Genomic DNA, 23,247 nt, shown 5'->3' on the forward strand with positions numbered 1-23,247 from the left:
AGTGAAGGATGCTGGCTGGCTAGTTCTGCGAGCTATTCCCAAGGAGAGTAACCACTGTCATCTGGGGAACTATTCAAATGTGTTGTGTTTGTGTCTTTGCACAGTCGTTTCATTATTCAGGCCATGTGATGATGATTTAAAAAAAAAATTGCAATAAACAACACGTTTTAAGTGCATTGTATCCACGTTTGTGGTTGTATTGTGTTTTTAAATGGTCAAATAAAATCAATCAATCAATCAAAACTCTCTCCCTCCTCCCCACACTGTTGTGAACGACAACACCACCATCGTGAAAACCATGAAAAGTAGGAGAAGTATGTCAGAGAGATTCACAGATGGAGGGAACAGAGAAGGGAGGGAGGGCTCCAAGCAGGAAAAAAACATCATCTCACCATTTTCCTGATGGCAGCATTGGAGTGGTTGGCTGCTGTGGATATGAGCTCCAGTGCTTCTATAAAACACACACAGACAATGTTAGACCTGTCTGCAGCAACTCTACATAACCATGCATCAGCCCTACACACTTGAAACACTCACTGTTTATACACTAAGTGCATAAAACATTAGGAGTTGCACCCCCCCTTTTGCCCTCAGAACAGCCTCAATTCATTGGGGCGCGGACTCTTACAAGGCTCCACAAGGATGTTGACTCCAAAACTTGGCCCATGCCGACTCCAAAGCGTCCCACATTTGTGTCAAGTTGGCTGGATGTACTTTTGGTGGTTGACCATTCTTGATTCATGCGGGAAACTGTTGAGGGTGAAAAACCCAGCTGCATTGCAGTTCTTGAGACACTCAAACCGGTGCCCCTGGCACCTACTACCATACCCCGTTCAAAGGTACTTAAATATTTTGTCTTGCCCATCCACCCTTTGAATAACAACATCAATAAGGGATCATAGCTTTCACCTGGATTCACCTGGTCAGTCTATGTCATGGAAAGAGCAGGTGTTCCTAATGTTTTGTATCCTCATTGTATATACACGACTCCTAGTAATTGAATGGAATACTGTGACAAATGGGTCAGTGTCCAACTTTTCACTGCAGCCAGCCTGTGCATCATCAGACTGTGGGCCAACTGTAAATTACCACACTAGCTTGTAGAGTGGCTAGTATGGGTCCCAGTTTAGGAAGGGTAGTGAGGGACATGTTTGTGTTACACAGACAGGGAGAGTGTTAAAACCTCTCCTACCATGTACATTACCCAACATCAGAGACACATATTCTACATTAAACACACATACATCAACACACACTGCATTAAAGTTATGAACCACATTAACAGAGCTGACGTTCCCCTCTACATGACCAGTCGTAGGAGAGTCCTGACACACCGCGGTGGATTATGCAGGCTTTACCTAGACATTACTTCAAACAGGTACAGTACAAGGTTATGGTAAGGTCACAAGACATGGAGCTTGTAGAGTGGCTAGTATGGCTCCTAGTTTAGGAAGGGTAGTGAGGGACAAACAGACAGACAGACAGACAGACAGGTAATGAATGAGTGGGTGAGCAGTGTGTTGGTACAGACAGACAGACGGACGGACGGACGGGCAGACAGACATACTCTCTGTGTCCTTCCTGTCCAGTGCATCATCAGGCAGTTTCTTTAGATAGTCCTTGAGCAGGAGTTCGTAGCGTGGAATCCTCTGCACAGGCTCCAACATGTGGTGCTGGAGAGTCAGGTTCCCACACACATCCTGCTTCTGTGGGGATAGAACACACAGCAACACGGTTACGCATACAGTACTGTAAACATACTGTAGGTACACCACACTTCAATTCACAGATCACAACAGCATACATTACCATATATACACATTGATTCTGTGGGAGATGCCACCTACTTGTATGTTCTGGACCACACTCTTGAACTGTGATGACCGCTGGCTCCAGGTGTTGACCAGGTCCATAGCACGGTCAAAGTTCTTCACATACTCTCCGTACATCTTCATAAATGGAGCCAGCTTCTGGAGGATGTCTCCAATACGTGGGTTTGAGTCCCTATCACACAGAACACACACCCGCCCATAGGGCTTAAAACTCTCTCTAAAAAAAATGTGTTTTTAAACACTCATGGTCGATTTCCATGTCTATTTTTGTACTGTACTCTGAACTTAGAGTACACTTGTAGTACACATTCCATTCAATGCAAAATTACAATATGGAATTCACAGAAAGAGTAACCTACAGTACATTTACTGCTTAATGTGCGCAGAAGGCGACAGGTGGAATCCCTCTACATCATTTGAAACAATAATCTCTAGACAGAGAGAGACTAGCGTTGGCACACACACTTTTGGTAAATTTACTCCCAGCAGATGAAGACAGGTTGGATAATGCCCCCATTCTACCAGCCTGCCCCCCCCCCCCACCCCCAACTGCAACCCAGCTGTCAGAGTTCTACAGCCAAAACACATTTATTTATTTGTATTTATTTCACCTTTATTTAACCAGGTAGGCAAGTTGAGAACAAGTTCTCATTTACAATTGCGACCTGACCAAGATAAAGCAAATCAGTTTGACACATACAACGACACAGAGTTACACATGGAGTAAAACAAACATACAGTCAATAATACAGTATAAACAAGTCTATATACCAAGTCTATATACCAACTTCCGGCGCCGACAGAGATGGCCGCCTCGCTTCGCGTTCCTAGGAAACTATGCAGTTTTTTGTTTTTTTACGTGTTATTTCTTACATTAGTACCCCAGGTCATCTTAGGTTTCATTACATACAGTCGAGAAGAACTACTGAATATAAGATCAGCGTCAACTCACCATCAGTACGACCAAGAATATGTTTTTCGCGACGCGGATCCTGTGTTCTGCCTTACAAACAGGACAACGGAGTGGATCCTATGCAGCGACCCAAAAAAACGACTCCGAAAGAGAGGGAAACGAGGCGGTCTTCTGGTCAGACTCCGGAGACGGGCACACCGTGCACCACTCCCTAGCATTCTTCTTGCCAATGTCCAGTCTCTTGACAACAAGGTTGATGAAATCCGAGCAAGGGTAGCATTCCAAAGGGACATCAGAGACTGTAACGTCCTTTGCTTCACTGAAACATGGCTCACTGGAGAGACTCTATCCGAAGCGGTGCAGCCAACGGGTTTCTCCACGCATCGCGCTGACAGAAACAAACATCTTTCTGGTAAGAAGAGGGGCGGGGGCGTATGCCTCATGGCCAACGTGACATGGTGTGATGAAAGAAACATACAGGAACTCAAATCCTTCTGTTCACCTGATTTAGAATTCCTCACAATCAAATGTAGACCGCATTATCTACCAAGAGAATTCTCTTCGATTATAATCACAGCCGTATATATCCCCCCCAAGCAGACACATCGATGGCTCTGAACGAACTTTATTTAACTCTCTGCAAACTGGAAACGATTTATCCGGAGGCTGCATTCATTGTAGCTGGGGATTTTAACAAGGCTAATATGAAAACAAGACTCCCTAAATTTTATCAGCATATCGATTGCGCAACCAGGGGTGGAAAGACCTTGGATCATTGTTACTCTAACTTCCGCGACGCATATAAGGCCCTGCCCCGCCCCCCTTTCGGAAAAGCTGACCACGACTCCATTTTGTTGATCCCTGCCTACAGACAGAAACTAAAACAAGAGGCTCCCACGCTGAGGTCTGTCCAACGCTGGTCCGACCAAGCTGACTCCACACTCCAAGACTGCTTCCATCACGTGGACTGGGAGATGTTTCGTATTGCGTCAGATAACAACATTGACGAATACGCTGATTCGGTGTGCGAGTTCATTAGAACGTGCGTTGAAGATGTCGTTCCCATAGCAACGATTAAAACATTCCCTAACCAGAAACCGTGGATTGATGGCAGCATTCGTGTGAAACTGAAAGCGCGAACCACTGCTTTTAATCAGGGCAAGGTGTCTGGTAACATGACCGAATACAAACAGTGCAGCTATTCCCTCCGCAAGGCTATCAAACAAGCTAAGCGCCAGTACAGAGACAAAGTAGAATCTCAATTCAACGGCTCAGACACAAGAGGCATGTGGCAGGGTCTACAGTCAATCACGGACTACAGGAAGAAATCCAGCCCAGTCACGGACCAGGACGTCTTGCTCCCAGGCAGACTAAATAACTTTTTTGCCCGCTTTGAGGACAATACAGTGCCACTGACACGGCCTGCAACGAAAACATGCGGTCTCTCCTTCACTGCAGCCGAGGTGAGTAAGACATTTAAACGTGTTAACCCTCGCAAGGCTGCAGGCCCAGACGGCATCCCCAGCCGCGCCCTCAGAGCATGCGCAGACCAGCTGGCCGGTGTGTTTACGGACATATTCAATCAATCCCTATACCAGTCTGCTGTTCCCACATGCTTCAAGAGGGCCACCATTGTTCCTGTTCCCAAGAAAGCTAAGGTAACTGAGCTAAACGACTACCGCCCCGTAGCACTCACATCCGTCATCATGAAGTGCTTTGAGAGACTAGTCAAGGACCATATCACCTCCACCCTACCTGACACCCTAGACCCACTCCAATTTGCTTACCGCCCAAATAGGTCCACAGACGATGCAATCTCAACCACACTGCACACTGCCCTAACCCATCTGGACAAGAGGAATACCTATGTGAGAATGCTGTTCATCGACTACAGCTCGGCATTCAACACCATAGTACCCTCCAAGCTCGTCATCAAGCTCGAGACCCTGGGTCTCGACCCCGCCCTGTGCAACTGGGTACTGGACTTCCTGACGGGCCGCCCCCAGGTGGTGAGGGTAGGCAACAACATCTCCTCCCCGCTGATCCTCAACACTGGGGCCTCACAAGGGTGCGTTCTGAGCCCTCTCCTGTACTCCCTGTTCACCCACGACTGCGTGGCCACGCACGCCTCCAACTCAATCATCAAGTTTGCGGACGACACAACAGTGGTAGGCTTGATTACCAACAACGACGAGACGGCCTACAGGGAGGAGGTGAGGGCCCTCGGAGTGTGGGGTCAGGAAAATAACCTCACACTCAACGTCAACAAAACTAAGGAGATGATTGTGGACTTCAGGAAACAGCAGAGGGAACACCCCCCTATCCACATCGATGGAACAGTAGTGGAGAGGGTAGCAAGTTTTAAGTACCTCGGCATACACATCACAGACAAACTGAATTGGTCCACTCACACAGACAGCATCGTGAAGAAGGCGCAGCAGCGCCTCTTCAACCTCAGGAGGCTGAAGAAATTCGGCTTGTCACCAAAAGCACTCACAAACTTCTACAGATGCACAATCGAGAGCATCCTGGCGGGCTGTATCACCGCCTGGTATGGCAACTGCACCGCCCTCAACCGTAAGGCTCTCCAGAGGGTAGTGAGGTCTGCACAACGCATCACCGGGGGCAAACTACCTGCCCTCCAGGACACCTACACCACCTGATGTCACAGGAAGGCCATAAAGATCATCAAGGACATCAACCACCCGAGCCACTGCCTGTTCACCCCGCTATCATCCAGAAGGCGAGGTCAGTACAGGTGCATCAAAGCTGGGACCGAGAGACTGAAAAACAGCTTCTATCTCAAGGCCATCAGACTGTTAAACAGCCACCACTAACACTGAGTGGCTGCTGCCAACACACTGACACTGACTCAACTCCAGCCACTTTAATAATGGGAATTGATGGGAAATGATGTAAATATATCACTAGCCACTTTAAACAATGCTACCTTATATAATGTTACTTACCCTACATTATTCATCTCATATGCATACGTATATACTGTACTCTATATCATCGACTGTATCCTTATGTAATACATGTATCACTAGCCACTTTAAACTATGCCACTTTGTTTACATACTCATCTCATTTGTACATACTGTACTCGATACCATCTACTGTATCTTGCCTATGCTGCTCTGTACCATCACTCATTCATATATCCTTATGTACATATTCTTTATCCCCTTACACTGTGTACAAGACAGTAGTTTTGGAATTGTTAGTTAGATTACTTGTTATTACTGCATTGTCGGAACTAGAAGCACAAGCATTTCGCTACACTCGCATTAACATCTGCTAACCATGTGTATGTGACAAATAAAATTTGATTTGATTTGATTTATATACGATGTGAGCAAATGAGGTGAGATAAGGGAGGTAAAGGCAAAAAGGCCATGGTGGCAAAGTAAATACAATATAGCAAGTAAAACACTGGAATGGTAGATTTGCAATGGGAGAATGTGCAAAGTAGAAATAAAAATAATGGGGTGCAAAGGAGCAAAATAAATAAATTAATTAAATACAGTAGGGAAAGAGGTAGTTGTTTGGGCTAAATTATAGGTGGGCTATGTACAGGTGCAGTAATCTGTGAGCTGCTCTGACAGTTGGTGCTTAAAGCTAGTGAGGGAGATAAGTGTTTCCAGTTTCAGAGATTTTTGTAGTTCGTTCCAGTCATTGGCAGCAGAGAACTGGAAGGAGAGGCGGCCAAAGAAAGAATTGGTTTTGGGGGTGACTAGAGAGATATACCTGCTGGAGCGTGTGCTACAGGTGGGAGATGCTATGGTGACCAGCGAGCTGAGATAAGGGGGGACTTTACCTAGCAGGGTCTTGTAGATGACATGGAGCCAGTGGGTTTGGCGACGAGTATGAAGCGAGGGCCAGCCAACGAGAGTGTACAGGTCGCAATGGTGGGTAGTATATGGGGCTTTGGTGACAAAACGGATTGCACTGTGATAGACTGCATCCAATTTGTTGAGTAGGGTATTGGAGGCTATTTTGTAAATGACATCGCCAAAGTCGAGGATTGGTAGGATGGTCAGTTTTACAAGGGTATGTTTGGTAGCATGAGTGAAGGATGCTTTGTTGCGAAATAGGAAGCCAATTCTAGATTTAACTTTGGATTGGAGATGTTTGATATGGGTCTGGAAGGAGAGTTTACAGTCTAACCAGACACCTAGGTATTTGAAGTTGTCCACGTATTCTAAGTCAGAGCCGTCCAGAGTAGTAATGTTGGACAGGCGGGTAGGTACAGGTAGCGATCGGTTGAAGAGCATGCATTTAGTTTTACTTGTATTTAAGAGCAATTGGAGGCCACGGAAGGAGAGTTGTATGGCATTGAAGCTTGCCTGGAGGGTTGTTAACACAGTGTCCAAAGAAGGGCCAGAAGTATACAGAATGGTGTCGTCTGTGTAGAGGTGGATCAGAGACTCACCAGCAGCAAGAGCGACCTCATTGATGTATACAGAGAAGAGAGTCGGTCCAAGAGTTATACCCTGTGCCACCCCCATTGAGACTGCCAGAGGTCCGGACAGCAGACCCTCCAATTTGACACACTGAACTCTATCAGAGAAGTAGTTGGTGAACCAGGCGAGGCAATCATTTGAGAAACCAAGGCTGTCGAGTCTGCCGATGAGGATGTGGTGATTGACAGAGTCGAAAGCCTTGGCCAGATCAATGAATACGGCTGCACAGTAATGTTTCTTATCGATGGCGGTTAAGATATCATTTAGGACCTTGAGCGTGGCTGAGGTGCACCCATGACCAGCTCTGAAACCAGATTGCATAGCAGAGAAGGTATGGTGAGATTCGAAATGGTCGGTAATCTGTTTGTTGACTTGGCTTTTGAAGACCTTAGAAAGGCATGGTAGGATAGATATAGGTCTGTAGCAGTTTGGGTCAAGAGTGTCACCCCCTTTGAAGAGGGGGATGACCGCAGCTGCTTTCCAATTTTTGGGAATCTCAGACGACACGAAAGAGAGGTTGAACAGGCTAGTAATAGGGGTGGCAACAATTTTGGCAGATAATTTTAGAAAGAAAGGGTCCAGATTGTCTAGCCCGGCTGATTTGTAGGGGTCCAGATTTTGCAGCTCATTCAGAACATCAGCTGAGCAGATTTGGGAGAAGGAGAAATGGGGAAGGCTTGGGCGAGTTGTTTTGGGGGGTGCAGTGCTGTTGACCGGGGTAGGAGTAGCCAGGTGGAAAGCATGGCCAGCCGTAGAAAAATGCTTATTGAAATTCTCAATTATGGTGGATTTATCAGTGGTGACAGTGTTTCCTATCTTCAGTGCAGTGGGCAGCTGGGAGGAGGTGTTCTTATTCTCCATGGACTTTACAGTGTCCCAGAACTTTTTTGAGTTAGTGTTGCAGGAAGCAAATTTCTGCTTGAAAAAGCTAGCCTTGGCTTTTCTAACTGCCTGTGTATAATGGTTTCTAGCTTCCCTGAACAGCTGCATATCACGGGGGCTGTTCGATGCTAATGCAGAACGCCATAGGATGTTTTTGTGTTGGTTAAGGGCAGTCAGGTCTGGGGAGAACCAAGGGCTATATCTGTTCCTGGTTCTAAATTTCTTGAATGGGGCATGTTTATTTAAGATGGTTAGGAAGGCATTTAAAAAAAATATCCAGGCATCCTCTACTGACGGGATGAGATCAATATCCTTCCAGGATACCCCGGCCAGGTCGATTAGAAAGGCCTGCTCGCTGAAGTGCTTCAGGGAGCGTTTTACAGTGATGAGTGGAGGTAGTTTGACCGCTGACCCATTACGGATGCAGGCAATGAGGCAGTGATCGCTGAGATCTTGGTTGAAAACAGCAGAGGTGTATTTAGAGGGCAAGTTGGTTAGGATGATATCTATGAGGGTGCCCGTGTTTAAGGCTTTTGGGGAGGTACCTGTTAGGTTCATTGATAATTTGTGTGAGGTTGAGGGCATCAAGTTTAGATTGTAGAATGGCTGGGGTGTTAAGCATGTTCCAGTTTAGGTCGCCTAGCAGCACAAGCTCTGAAGATAGATGGGGGGCAATCAGTTCACATATGGTGTCCAGAGCACAGCTGGGGGCAGAGGGTGGTCTATAGCAGGCGGCAATGGTGAGAGACTTGTTTTTAGAGAGGTGGATTTTTAAAAGTAGAAGTTCAAATTGTTTGGGTACAGACCTGGATAGTAGGACAGAATTCTATAGGCTATCTTTGCAGTAGATTGCAACACCGCCCCCTTTGGCAGTTCTATCTTGTCTGAAAATGTTGTAGTTTGGAATTAAAATGTCTGAATTTTTGGTGGTCTTCCTAAGCCAGGATTCAGACACAGCTAGAACATCCGGGTTGGCAGAGTGTGCTAAAGCAGTGAATAGAACAAACTTAGGGAGGAGGCTTCTAATGTTAACATGCATGAAAGGCTATTACGGTTACAGAAGTCGTCAAAAGAGAGCACCTGGGGAATAGGAGTGGAGCTAGGCACTGCAGGGCCTGGATTCACCTCTACATCGCCAGAGGAACAGAGTAGGAGTAGAATAACGGTGCGGCTAAAAGCAATAAGAATTGGTCGTTTAGAACGTCTGGAACAGAGAGTAAAAGGAGGTTTCTGGGGGCGATAAAATAGCATCAAGGTATAATGTACAGACAAAGGTAAGGTAGGATGTGAATACAGTGGAGGTAAACCTAGGTATTGAGTGATGAAGAGAGAGATATTGTCTCTAGAAACATCATTGAAACCAGGAGATGTCATTGCATGTGTGGGTGGTGGAACTAATAGGTTGGATAAGGTATAATGAGCAGGACTAGAGGCTCTACAGTGAAATAAGCCAATAAACACTAACCAGAACAGCAATGGACAAGGCATATTGACATTAAGGAGAGGCATGCTCAGTCGAGTGATCAAAAGGGTCCAGTGAGTGGAGAGGTTGGTTGGGGGTCACGGCGATTTAGACAGCTAAATCGGTAGCAAGCTAGCATAGGAGCAAGCTAGCATAGGATGGAGGTCTGTTATTAGCCGACTCATGCGTTCCGTCAGTAGATTAGTGGGTTTCCGTGTGGTAGAGGGGATTAATCCAAATCACACAACAACAACAAAAATAAAAACAATAGATATAGTTATAGAGGCCCAAGAAGAAAAATAAATAAATAAAATAAAATAAAATAAAATAAAAATTGTCCGATTGTCTATTCAGATAGCAGCCGATAAGATAGCCAACGGCTAGCAGGCCGCAGATGGGCGCCCAGGCAACGTTGCGCCGGAGGAGCCAGCCGGATAGATTCTCGAGCCAAAGGACAGCCGATGACCACAAACCGTGGTTAGCTGAGTACTAACGATTAGCCAGTAAATAAGCTAACTAGCTTCTGAACTAGCTTCTGAACCAGCTTCAGAGTAGCTTCTGGACCAGCTTCTGGCTAGCTCCCGGCTAGCTTCTGGCTAATTTCTGGCTAGCCTCTCTGAGGATTACAGATCTGAGGTAAATAATACTTTTTTATATAAATATAAATTGGTGAAGCGGATTGCAGGAGAGTGTTCTGAAGATGAGTTTTTGGAAAATTAAAAATGTACGTGAAAAAAGTTGTAAATATATATATATACGGGACACGACAGGACGAGGACAAAAATAAGTCTGAACTGCTATGCCATCTTGGGAGTACATACTGACCATTGCAGAATTATCACTATTCAGTAATGAGAGAGAATAGAAGAGAGAGCGTGCGAGAGAGAGAAGCATCTAAGCAGAAACCCAATTTCACATAGGTGTTGTTTGTAGAAGATTTTGCATCCTACTGCACAGTCTTGATCAGAGCGCCAAGTCTAGGTCCAAAAGGCTCCTTAACAGCTTCTACCCCCAAGCCACAAGACTGCTGAACAATTAATCAAATGGCCACCCGGACTATTTGCATTGACCCCCCCTTTGTTTTTACACTGTTGCTACTCGCTGTTTATCATCTCTGCATAGTCACTTTACCCCTACCTAAATGTATAAATTACCTCGACTAACCTGTACCCCCGCACATTGACTCAGTACCGGTACCACCTGTATATAGCATCATTATTGTTAGTTTATTGTGTTACGTTTTTATTTTAATATTTTTTTTTGCCCTTTTTCTCCCCAATTGGTAGTTACAGTCTTGTTCCATCGCTGCATCTCCCGTACAGACTCAGGAGAGGTGAATGTCAAGAGCCATGCGTTCTCCGAAACACAACCCAGCCAAGCCACACTGCTTCTTGACACAATGCCCGCTTAACCTGGAAGCCAGCCGCATCAACATGTTGGAGGAAACACTGTACACCTGGTGACCATGTCAGCGTGCATTGCACCCAACCAACCACAAGAGTCACTAGTGCGCGATGGGACAAGAACATCCCTGCCGGCCAAAACCTCCCCTAAGCCGGACGACGCTGGGCCAATTGTGCGCCACCCCATGGGTCTCCTGGTCGTGGCAGGCTGCGACAGAGCCTGGACTCGAACCCAGAATCTCTAGTGGCACAGATAGCACTGCGATGCAGTGCCTTTGGCTAAGGTGTATGTAAACTTCCAACTTCAACTGTATATACAGTGCCTTGCGAAAGTATTCGGCCCCCTTGAACTTTGCGACCTTTTGCCACATTTCAGGCTTCAAACATAAAGATATAAAACTGTATTTTTTTGTGAAGAATCAACAACAAGTGGGACACAATCATGAAGTGGAACGACATTTATAGGATATTTCAAACTTTTTTAACAAATAAAAAACTGAAAAATTGGGCGTGCAAAATTATTCAGCCCCTTTACTTTCAGTGCAGCAAACTCTCTCCAGAAGTTCAGTGAGGATCTCTGAATGATCCAATGTTGACCTAAATGACTAATGATGATAAATACAATCCACCTGTATGTAATCAAGTCTCCGTATAAATGCACCTGCACTGTGATAGTCTCAGAGGTCCGTTAAAAGCGCAGAGAGCATCATGAAGAACAAGGAACACACCAGGCAGGTCCGAGATACTGTTGTGAAGGATTTGGATACAAAAAGATTTCCCAAGCTTTAAACATCCCAAGGAGCACTGTGCAAGCGATAATATTGAAATGGAAGGAGTATCAGACCACTGCAAATCTACCAAGACCTGGCCGTCCCTCTAAACTTTCAGCTCATACAAGGAGAAGACTGATCAGAGATGCAGCCAAGAGGCCCATGATCACTCTGGATGAACTGCAGAGATCTACAGCTGAGGTGGGAGACTCTGTCCATAGGACAACAATCAGTCGTATATTGCACAAATCTGGCCTTTATGGAAGAGTGGCAAGAAGAAAGCCATTTCTTAAAGATATCCATAAAAAGTGTTGTTTAAAGTTTGCCACAAGCCACCTGGGAGACACACCAAACATGTGGAAGAAGGTGCTCTGGTCAGATGAAACCAAATTTGAACTTTTTGGCAACAATGCAAAACGTTATGTTTGGCGTAAAAGCAACACAGCTGAACACACCATCCCCACTGTCAAACATGGTGGTGGCAGCATCATGGTTTGGGCCTGCTTTTCTTCAGCAGGGACAGGGAAGATGGTTAAAATTGATGGGAAGATGGATGGAGCCAAATACAGGACCATTCTGGAAGAAAACCTGATGGAGTCTGCAAAAGACCTGAGACTGGGACGGAGATTTGTCTTCCAACAAGACAATGATCCAAAACATAAAGCAAAATCTACAATGGAATGGTTCAAAAATAAACATATCCAGGTGTTAGAATGGCCAAGTCAAAGTCCAGACCTGAATCCAATCGAGAATCTGTGGAAAGAACTGAAAACTGCTGTTCACAAATGCTCTCCATCCAACCTCACTGAGCTCGAGCTGTTTTGCAAGGAGGAATGGGAAAAAATGTCAGTCTCTCGATGTGCAAAACTGATAGAGACATACCCCAAGCGACTTACAGCTGTAATCGCAGCAAAAGGTGGCGCTACAAAGTATTAACTTAAGGGGGCTGAATAATTTTGCACGCCCAATTTTTCAGTTTTTGATTTGTTAAAAAAGTTTGAAATATCCTATAAATGTCGTTCCACTTCATGATTGTGTCCCACTTGTTGTTGATTCTTCACAAAAAAATACAGTTTTATATCTTTATGTTTGAAGCCTGAAATGTGGCAAAAGGTCGCAAAGTTCAAGGGGCCGAATACTTTCGCAAGGCACTGTATATACAGTATATATATAGTTTACATACACCTTAGCCAAATACATTTAAACTCAGTTTTTTACAATTCCTGACATTTAATCCTAATAAAAACTCCCTGTTTTAGGTGAGCTAGGATCACCACTTTATTTTAAAAATGTGAAATGTCAGAATAAAAGTAGAGAGAATGACTTATTTCAGCTTTTTTTCTTTCATCACATTCCCAGTGGGTCAGAAATTTACATACACTCAATTAGTATTTGGTAGCATTGCCTTTAAATTGTTTAACTTGGGTCAAACTTTTCCGGTAGCCTTCTACAAACTTCCAACAATAAGTTGGGTGAAATTTGGCCCATTCCCCCTGACAAAGTTTACATACACCCTAGCCAAATACATTTAAACTCAGTTTTTCACAATTCCTGACATTTAATCCTAGTAAAAAAATCTGTCATAGGTCAGTTAGGATCACCACTTCATTTTAAGAATGTGAAATGTCAGAATAATACTTGAGAGAATGACTTATTTCAGCTTTTATTTATTTCATCACATTCCCAGTGGGTCAAACATTTCAGGTAGCCTTCCACAACAATAAGTTGGGTGAATTTTGGCCCATTCCTCTTGACAGAGCTGGTGTAACTGAGTCAGGTTTGTAGGCCTCCTTGCTCGCACACGCTTTTTCAGTTCTGCCGACAAACTTTCTATAGGATTAAGGTCAGGGCTTTGTGATGGCCATGGTGACTTTGTTGTTCTTACACCATTTTGCCACAAATTTGGAAGTATGCTTGATGTTACTGTTCAATTGGGTAGACACATTTGCGACCAAGCTTTAACTTCCTGACTGATGTCTTGAGATGTTGCTTCAATATATCTACATCATTTTCCTCCTCATGATGCCATCTATTTTGTGAAGTGCACCAGTCCCTCCTGCAGCAAAGCACCCCCACAACATGATGCTGCCACCCCTGTGCTTCACAGTTGGGCTGGTGTTCTTCGGCTTGCTCATACTTGCGCACTATTGTTTGTACAGATGAACGTGGTACCTTCAGGCATTTGGAAATTGCTGCCAAGGATGAACCAGACTTGTGGAGGTCTACCATTTTGTTTCCTGAGGTCTTGCCTGATTTCTTTTGATTTTCCCATGATGTCAAGCAAAGAGGCACTGAGTTTGAAGGTTGGGCTTGAAATACATCCACAGGTACACCTCCATTTGACTCAAATTATGTCAATTAGCCTATCAGAAGCTTATAAAGCCATGACATCATTTTCGGGAATTTTCCAAGCTGTTTAAAGGCACAGTCAACTTAGTGTATGTAAACTTCTGACCCACTGGAATTGTGATACAGTGAATTATAAGTTAAATAATCTGTCTGTAAACAATTGTTGGAAAAATGACTTGTGTCATGCACAAAGTAGATGTCCTAACCGACTTACCAAAACTATAGTTTGTTAACAAGAAATTTGTGGAGTGGTTGAAAAACAAGTTTTAATGACTCCAACAAGTGTACGTAAACTTCTGACTTCAACTGTATATATATATATATGATTTTTTTGTTTGTTTATTTAGTAAATATTTCCTTAACTCTTATTTTCTTAAATCTGCATTGTTGGTTAAGGGCTTGTAAGTAAGCATTTCAAGGTAAGGTCTACCGTGCATGTGATAAATAACATTTGATTTGATTTGCTAATAGAACCATATAACGTTAAGGAAACACTATTACAACATTGTCCCTGGTCTCCTCACCATTCTCCAGTGATGCGTGTCTTGAGCTCAGGGAGCAGGAACTTGTGGTGGAAGCAGTAAATGGAGGAGATGTTGGAGAAGATCCCCGTTATCACGTCCTGAGGGATTCCAGCTTCAGTCAGCTTAGTGCAAAATACCTACAAACAATAGGAGAACAATGGTAGAAATTATATCAAACACACAGTAACATTACTAACTACATTACTATAAACGATATAACAAACCATGGGCTCCTTGATCGAATAATCTTTTTTATAGGGGGATGTGTATGATGGATAGTCATCTGTCATCATCAGGTCCGTGACCTTTCACCTCCCTGTCAGTCACCCAACAACAGGCCTGCGTGCACCTGAGTTTCCGTGACAAACGGTACCAATGTGAGGGAGCAGAGGCTTGACAAAAACAGGAAGCAGCTCTGAGATTAGCCTACTGTCTGTGCCAGCACATATCCTTTTGTCTGTAGTCATGTAATTGACAGTCAACTTCAACAACAAATATGGATATCGCACACCAGATATAAAACAATATGAATATGGCCTAATATGGGAGGAGTAGGCCTTCACTAAGGACAGTGAATTCGGAAAGTATTCAGACCCCTTGACTTAAAAAAAAATAAAATATGTTACAGCCTTTTTCTAAAATTGATTAAATAGTGTTTTCCCCTCATAAATCTACACACCCAATAATGACAAAGAAAAACAAGATTTTTATAAATGTTTGCAAATGTATAAAAAATACAAAACTGAAATATCACATTTACATAAGCATTCAGACCATTTACTCAGAACTTTGTTGAAGCACCTTTGGCAGCGATTACAGCCATGGAGTCGTCTTGGGTATGACGCTTCAAGCTTGATACACCTGTATTTGGAGAGTTTCTCCCATTCTTCCCTGCAGATCCTCTCAAGCTCTGTCAGGTTGGATTGGGAGCGTAGCTGGCCAACTATTTTCAGGTCTCTCCAGAGATGTCCGATCGGGTTCAAGTCCGGGCTCTGGCTGGGCCACTCAAGGACATTCAGAGACTTGTCCCGAAGTCACTCCTGTGTTGTCTTGGCTGTATGCTTAGGGTTGTTGATCTGTTAGAAGGTGAACCTTCACCCCAGTCTGAGGTCCTGAGAGCTCTAGAACAGGTTTTCATCATCAAGAATCTCTCTGTACTTTGCTCCATTCATCTTTCCCTTGATCCTGACTAGTCACCCAGTCCCTACAGCTGAAAACCCCCACAGAATGCTGCCACCACTAGGCTTCACTGTAGGGATGGTGCCAGGTTTCCTCCAGACGTGACGCTTGGCATTCAGGCCAAAACGTTCAATGTTCGTTTCATCAGACCTGAGAAGCATGATTCTCTGCATTGAACTTTTTGAGAGTCCTTTAGGTGCCTTTCGGGCAAACTCCTAGCGGGCTGTCATGTGCCTTTTACTGAGGAGTGTCTTCCGTCTACCATAAAGGCCTAATTGGTGGAGTGCTGCAGAGATGGTTGTCCTTCTGGAAGGTTCTCCCATCTCCACAGAGGAACTCTGGAGCTCTGTCAGAGTGACCATGGTCAACCTTCTCCCACGATTTCTCAGTTTGGTCGGGTAGCCAGCTCTAGGAAGAGTTGGTGGTTCCAAACTTCTTCCATTTAAGAATGATGAAGACTATTGTGTTCTTGGGGACCGTCAATGTTGCAGAAATGTTATATATGTTTTATGTTTTAATACATTTCCAAAAATGTTCAAAAACCTATTTTCACTTTGTCTTTATGGGGCATTGTGTGTTGATTGATGAGGAAAAAAATTATTGAATAAATTTTAGAATAAGGCTGTAACGTAACAAAATGTGGAGAAAGGGAAGGGGTCTGAATACTTTCCGAATGCACCGAATGTGCTTTACCATGACTTGGTGTGTATGTGTAGCACATGGAGATGTGTGAAACTTACTCCTCAGCCTTAAGTGTCCACATTTGCGCTAGTGACAGGTAGAGGCACTTGAGGGAGAATGGTAACGTGTGTTCATGAGGCCCCAGGTTCAAGCCAAGTATGTGCCGAATCGGGAAGAAGTGGTCCTCTCTAAGCAAGCAGTCTGACGTCCTTTGCATGCGGTTGTGTTTTTCAGAGTACACAACCCACTGTGTGTGAGTGTGTGCATACCTGGTCTAGGAGGTTGAGTCTTTTGACGTAGGCCTCCTCAGTGTGAAGGAGCTCTCTGGCGATGTTCAGTAACCTCTGTGTCTCTGAGTACTGAGGGAGAGAAGTGGACACAAACAGTCAGAGCCATAGCATACCATATAGAATACACTCCCTACACAAACCTACATTAGACCTGTATCATACATTAAACATATGTCTCTGGGCCTATGACCTTTGAGAGAGAATATCAGCAACATTAACACAAAACCTATTAGGTGAAAGCAAGCAAACTCTAAACAGTGATTACATATAAGATAAAAGTGGTCTGAAATGGGGATGTCTTTTCATCTCGGTTGATGTGCATGTTGTAACAATCGGCAGCCCGTGCTGCTTCACTGAGAGCTGAGATAGTCACCAATACTGTGTTTACTACCAGAGCTGAGATGACATGTAAAGGTGCTGCAGATGTGTATTCAGTTTGACTGCTTCAGGAACAGGAATGAGCTTAATGGATGAAATGACAGTCCTGTGACATGTGACTGAGACCCGTCCTCAGAAAGGGAGGGTGTACTACATTGTGACATTGTGTTTTGCAACAGCTGTCCGGTACACAATCACATGCACGCACAAAATCGGGAAATTGGTGGAAATTGTGAAACATACACTCTTAGAAAAAAAAAGGTGCTATGTAAAACCTAAAAGGGTTCTTCACCTGTCCCCATAGAGGGACCATTTAAATAACCCTTTTTGGTTCCAGGTAGAACCCTTTTCTCTTTCAAGTATTTCAAGTATGTCACCTGGTGGCAGAAAAGCCTCACAACATCAGTAAACAACAAATTCATACAACACAAAACAACTCTGACAAACAATTGACAGAAAAAACGAAAGCAATACAAGTGAAAAAGTTTGGGTCCTTTTGGTTCCAGGTGCAACCCTTTTGGGTTCTATGTAGAAACCTTTCCACAGTGGGTTCTACATGAAACCCAAAAGGGTTCTACCTGGAACCAAAACGGGTTCTACCTGGAACCAAAAGGGGTTCTCCTATGGGGACAGCTGAATAACCCTTTTGGAATGTACAGTAGAGATATGTCCACAAACAAACACACACTCACATCCTTTAGGCATGACACACACACTTGAACACACTCACATACACATACAAACACAAACAACATGTCTAATCTATTTCTGTAGCAGATGATGCTAAACACTGAAAGAAGAGAAATACATTTCTTTCTTTTTCTGTTTCAATGTGCATCCCCAAAACCCACATCCTCTGCGACAGCAGTGTCATTAAAAAGCTATCAACTTGTCAGCTATTAGTGTCAGAGAGAAGTGGCACTGTTCCCTCACACCCATCCACACACACCTTTCCTCTGGGCAGTAATGCTGATATCAGGAAACACAGGATACCAGAGATCCCTTCCACATGAGGCAAAGGGTGTTGGCTGCCAATACAGGGCGTGTGTGTGTCCGTGTGTGCTCATGTGTGTTTGGTGTGGTGCCTAGGTACAGGGTGTGTCGGGCTTTGCCCCATTATAACAATGCTGAGGTGATAAAAACTGACTGTACTGTGCCAACACACAACAACTCTAACCAGAGTTCCAGCTCCCACTCACACACCCCTCCTTGTCTCTTTCTCTTTCACAGACTAATTTTCATTACACGCACTCTTTTCTGCCTCTCTATGTTTTCTCTACCTCCTCTTCTCCCTCTCCCTATTTTTGTCTGATGTTTCTTGACCTTCCCGCCATCCTTTTATTTCAATAAATAGACAGTATTTTTCCGAAAGGGGATTCATGAATACCGGTATGATGCAAAGTTCTCTTTTGGAGGTGTCGGTATCACTCACACACAGATCAATGGTGGAAACAGTAGCTGAGCTGAGTGCTCTTTTGTTTCTGTCTGTCCTCTAGCAGTAGCAGTCACAAGCTCCTGTTACAGCCCTGGGCAGGTACTCTTTCCTCCACACCCCACAGCACATCCATTTTTAGATACAGCAAAGACGCTTGTGACCACCACACACACTTGAGCGTCTGAAATAGCGTGTCTGTTTGTTTGTTTGTTTGTTTGTTTGTTTGTTTGTTTGTGTGTGTGTGTGTGTGTGTGTGTGTGTCTGTGTGTGTGTGTGTGTGTGTTTAGGCCCAAATACCCATAAAAAAAACACCTGAGTCTAGACAGCCTGAAACTGACACAGATAAAAATAGAAAGACAAGTTACAGCTGCTGAACTGAAGGAGATTGATAAGAATGTGTGTGTGTGACTCACCCTGTGTACCTCTGTGTGTGTGTCCGCCTTCTCCCCTCCCTCTGTCTCGCCACTGCTGACCTCATCCAGGTCACTGTCCTCGTCCTGCGTGGAGTCACGCTTGTTGCCCAGTGTTACGCAGCAGGACACGCTAGTCTCTGTCTCCGTGACGCTGTCGTAGCGCTCCTCCTCGTCGATGGCGTCTTCGTTGGGGAACACCTCGCCCTCTGCTGCGCAAGATGGGCTGTCGATCCCGCTGTCCCGGTTGGGAATCTTCCCGTTTCCGTTCTGCTCCGAGGACTGTGAGTCCGGATTGTCCTGGAGCTCATTGGAAGAGTCTCTCTCCTCCCTCTCCGTGTTGTCAAGGCAACCAACTCGATCGCCGTGGACGATGTTGAGGTCGTCCTCTGTAGAGTCCAAAGGAATGCCGCCGGGGCCGTCAATGCGGAGTGAGGCCAGGCACGAAAGATCTGTCAGCTCGGTGACCTCATCAGTCTGCTCCGAGACGAGAAGAGCAAGTTTGTCGGCGGGGGAGGGTTCCCCAGAGTCCTTTGCTCCTGCTGACCCTGAAGGGGCGTGTGCTATGGGGTCAGGGGCAGAACGAGCTGTGGTTTCGGATGTCGCGTCCATACTCAGGCACAAGTGGAGCTGATTCCTCGGAGGGACACCAAGAATTGGAACCCTGGGATATAAAAAATAAACACTTGTGAAATTAAACCTTTCTCAGTTTCAGTCTTGATTGGGCTGAAACCACAACACACCACCAGAGCCTAACATTCCCACAGACAGAAGTGTGAAACACAGGTTGGGTAACATCAGAAAAACAGAGTGCGTATTACGAGACAGAGGGTAAGAGAGTGTGTATTCCGTGCAAAACATTCAAAGTCCTACTCATAGTGTATAACAATACCCACATCATAAATATATGTGTCATCCCTCCAGTTTTTTTACACACAAACACAACACACTCATCTGATGCGTCAACAGGGCAAGAGCACCTTGTGGAATACCCTACCCCCTGCAGGACAGTACAGTACCTGGAGTTCTCAAACCTTTCGATGAGCAGCCCCACGCTCTGAGCCTCTGGGCCTCTCTGAGGCTGTGTGACCAGGCCAGGTGGTGTCTGGCTCGGCCGCGGTTTGGGTGGAGGTGGAGGGGCAGGCAGAGGCCTGGAGGGAGCTGGGGGAATCCTCTTGGGCTTCTTGTCCTGTCCGAGAACCAGCAGGAAGGGGGGTTTAGGGGGCACTGCAGGTCCAGGTTCAGGAAGAGGGGTGATGGAGGGAGGAAGAAGGAAAGAGAGAAAAAGAGAGAGACGAAGTCAGGTCACTGGCGTAACCACGGAAAGAGTCCTGTTTCAAGTGCCCCGTGGAGTTCCGAGGGAGAAAGCCTCCATAACTGTATTCCAGATGGCAGCTGCTGCTACCTACTACAAATGACAAAACCACAGTCCAAATACCACCACGAAACACAACATATAATCGCTAAACTCTGGGAGTAGGTTCTCGAACGCAGCGCAGGAGACGGTTCTGATCGTGCTTCACAGAGCTAAGACAGCTTCCTGATTTCAGAACAGGATGCGGAGATGAGTGTGTCTAAGTCACTGTGGTTTCACAGACAGAGAAAGAAAAAAAACATGCACACGCAGTCGCACAAATTACAGGCCGAGAGTGGTCCAGAAACCGACTGCACAAAGAGAGTGTATCACACACGCTATCAGAAGCTAAAATAATACTGTTTGGCTACCGACATGTTCTTAAAACATGGTTACTGCAGAATGCATTTAGAGGACAGTAGGCTTTCTCTATATATTTTATGTGGGCCAGTCTCTGCTGTGTTCTTGGTGTTGCATTAGGGCTGAATGAGGAAGCAGGTATCTCTGCCTCAGCTCTCTCTGTGTGAGGTGCCTCTGCTTCCTTCCTCTCTGATTGTGTGTGTGTGTGCAGCTACAGCACAGCAAAGAATGGCAGGGTGTATTGTATGGAAATTAAACTCATGCATCAACAGGCAGATAGCATGAGTCTATAGTAGGATTAACAAGGAGTTTTTTATGTGTTTGTGGGATAAATACTGTATGCAGGTAAAACTCTGGGATTAGGCTGATAAACACACGGTTTTATATTGTACCAACACTCTTAGTCAATGATAATGACATTATTGATATTATAAACAACAAGTAGTAGTGCTTAAATGAGTGATAAACCAACAGTGTACCTTGAGGTTTCTGAGAGGTGGGTGTGGCTGTGGGCTGGGGGCGGGGCTTGACTGCAGGCCGGACGTGACATTGTCTGGGAGGGGGCAGGGCTTTCTTTGCCAGCCGCGGGGAACACAGGAAGTCCACCGATCCACACTGGCACTGTAGAGAAGAGGGAGGGAGGTCTGAGAGAGAGAGAGAATATATTAGATTGACTGAGTGGATTACTTCCATTCACACAACATGCAGGAACGCAACCTGTTTGGAAGGAACACACACTCTTAGATTTCAAAAAGGAGAACCCTTTTGGTTCCAGGTAGAACTCTTTGTGTAAAGGGTTCTACCTGGAACCAAAAGGGGTTCTTCAAAGGGTTCTCCTGTTGGGACACCCAAATAACCCTTTTTGGTTCTAGATAGCACCGTTTTTTTCTAAGAGTGCAGTATTAATTTGCCTATAAAGAGACAGCACGAAAGAGTCATGGCTGAGACCAAATACCCAACAGCTTCAGCCCCAGTCCAAACAGACCTGACCGATGCAGTTCTATACAGTCCCAGCCCCAGTCCCCCTGAGTGGTGCAGTGCAGTGTGTAAGAGTGTAAGAGGGGAACAAACGACCTTCACCCCAATGCCTTTGTCATGCTGCAGGGAGCAGAAGGAACCAGAGAGGAACCAGAGATGGAGCAGAGTGGAACCAGAGATGAACCAGAGAGGAACCAGAGATGGAGCAGAGAGGAACCAGAGAGGAACCAGAGATGGAGCAGAGATGAACCAGAGAGGAACCAGAGATGGAGCAGAGAGGAACCAGAGATGGAGCAGAGATGAACCAGAGAGGAACCAGAGAGGGAGCAGAGATGAACCAGAGATGGAGCAGAGAGGACCCAGAGATGGAGCAAAGAGGAACCAGAGATGGAGCAGAGATGAACCAGAGAGGAACCAGAGATGGAGCAGAGAGGAACCAGAGATGGAGCAGAAATGAACCAGCGAGGAACCAGAGATGGAGCAGAGATGAACAAGAGAGGAACCAGAGAGGAACCAGAGAGGAACCAGAGATGGAGCAGAGAGGGAGCAGAGAGAAACCAGAGATGGAGCAGAGATGAACCAGAGAGGAACCAGAGATGGAACAGAGAGGAACCAGAGATTGAGCAGAGATGAACCAGAGAGGAACCAGAGAGGGAGCAGAGATGAACCAGAGATGGAGCAGAGAGGACCCAGAGATGGAGCAGAGAGGAACCAGAGATGGAGCAGAGATGAACCAGAGAGGAACCAGAGATGGAGCAGAGAGGAACCAGAGATGGAGCAGAGATGAACCAGCGAGGAACCAGAGATGGAGCAGAGATGAACCAGAGAGGAACCAGAGATGGAGCAGAGAGGAACCAGAGATGGAGCAGAGAGGAACCAGAGATGGAGCGGAGAGGGAGCAGAGAGAAACCAGAGATGGAGCAGAGAGGAACCAGAGATGGAGCAGAGAAGAACCAGAGATGAACCAGAGAGGAACCAGAGATGGAGCAGAGATGAACCAGAGATGGAGCAGAGAGGAACCAGAGATGAACCAGAGAGGAACCAGAGATGAACCAGAGATGAACCAGAGAGGAACCAGATATGGAGCAGAGAGGAACCAGAGATGGAGCAGAGAGGAACCAGAGATGGAGCAGAGAGGGAGCAGATAGGAACCAGAGAGGGAGCAGAGAGGAACCAGAGAGGGAGCAGAGAGGGAGCAGATAGGAACCAGAGAGGAACCAGAGAGGGAGCAGAGAGTAACCAGAGATGGAGCAGAGAGGAACCAGAGAGGAACCAGATATGAACCAGAGATGGAGCTGAGAGGAACCAGAGATGGAGCAGAGAGGAACCAGAGATCAATCAGAGAGGGAGCAGAGATGAACCAGAGAGGAACCAGAGAGGGAGCAAAGAGGAACCAGAGAGGGAGCAGAGATGAACCAGAGAGGGAGCAGACAGACCCTGCATCAATCCTGACACCAGGCCAGGGGAGAGAGAGGTGAGGCTTCTGCCTCAATGCGTCTTCAGAGAGCTCTTTGATAGGCCTGTCTATATTTAATACATCTCTATATCCTGATCCTCCATCCATTCAGACTGTCTGGG

At 45.5% G+C, this 23,247-nt stretch overlaps 1 protein-coding gene across 4 annotated transcripts in view; it reads right to left on the reverse strand.

Annotated features, from left to right (window-relative positions):
- Positions 1–23,247, reverse strand: part of LOC110531981 (FYVE, RhoGEF and PH domain-containing protein 3) — a 109,348-nt gene that overhangs the window by 17,536 nt on the left and 68,565 nt on the right. For 2 of the 4 annotated variants that reach the window (XM_021615534.3, XM_021615536.3), the window contains exons 2-9: positions 21,171–21,335; positions 19,997–20,204; positions 18,981–19,641; positions 16,734–16,823; positions 14,605–14,741; positions 1,848–2,004; positions 1,568–1,706; positions 393–451 (exon numbers count right to left, since the gene is read on the reverse strand). In XM_021615534.3, coding sequence (XP_021471209.2) covers positions 393–451; positions 1,568–1,706; positions 1,848–2,004; positions 14,605–14,741; positions 16,734–16,823; positions 18,981–19,641; positions 19,997–20,204; positions 21,171–21,335 — 1,616 coding nt within the window. The remainder of the gene's footprint in view (positions 1–392; positions 452–1,567; positions 1,707–1,847; positions 2,005–14,604; positions 14,742–16,733; positions 16,824–18,980; positions 19,642–19,996; positions 20,205–21,170; positions 21,336–23,247) is intronic. The other 2 variants (XM_021615535.3, XM_090184213.1) reach the window with 1 other exon arrangement.

This window comes from Oncorhynchus mykiss, chromosome 9, assembly GCF_057628025.1.
Source record: "Oncorhynchus mykiss isolate SJ-2025 chromosome 9, ASM5762802v1, whole genome shotgun sequence".
Taxonomy (NCBI): domain Eukaryota; kingdom Metazoa; phylum Chordata; class Actinopteri; order Salmoniformes; family Salmonidae; genus Oncorhynchus; species Oncorhynchus mykiss.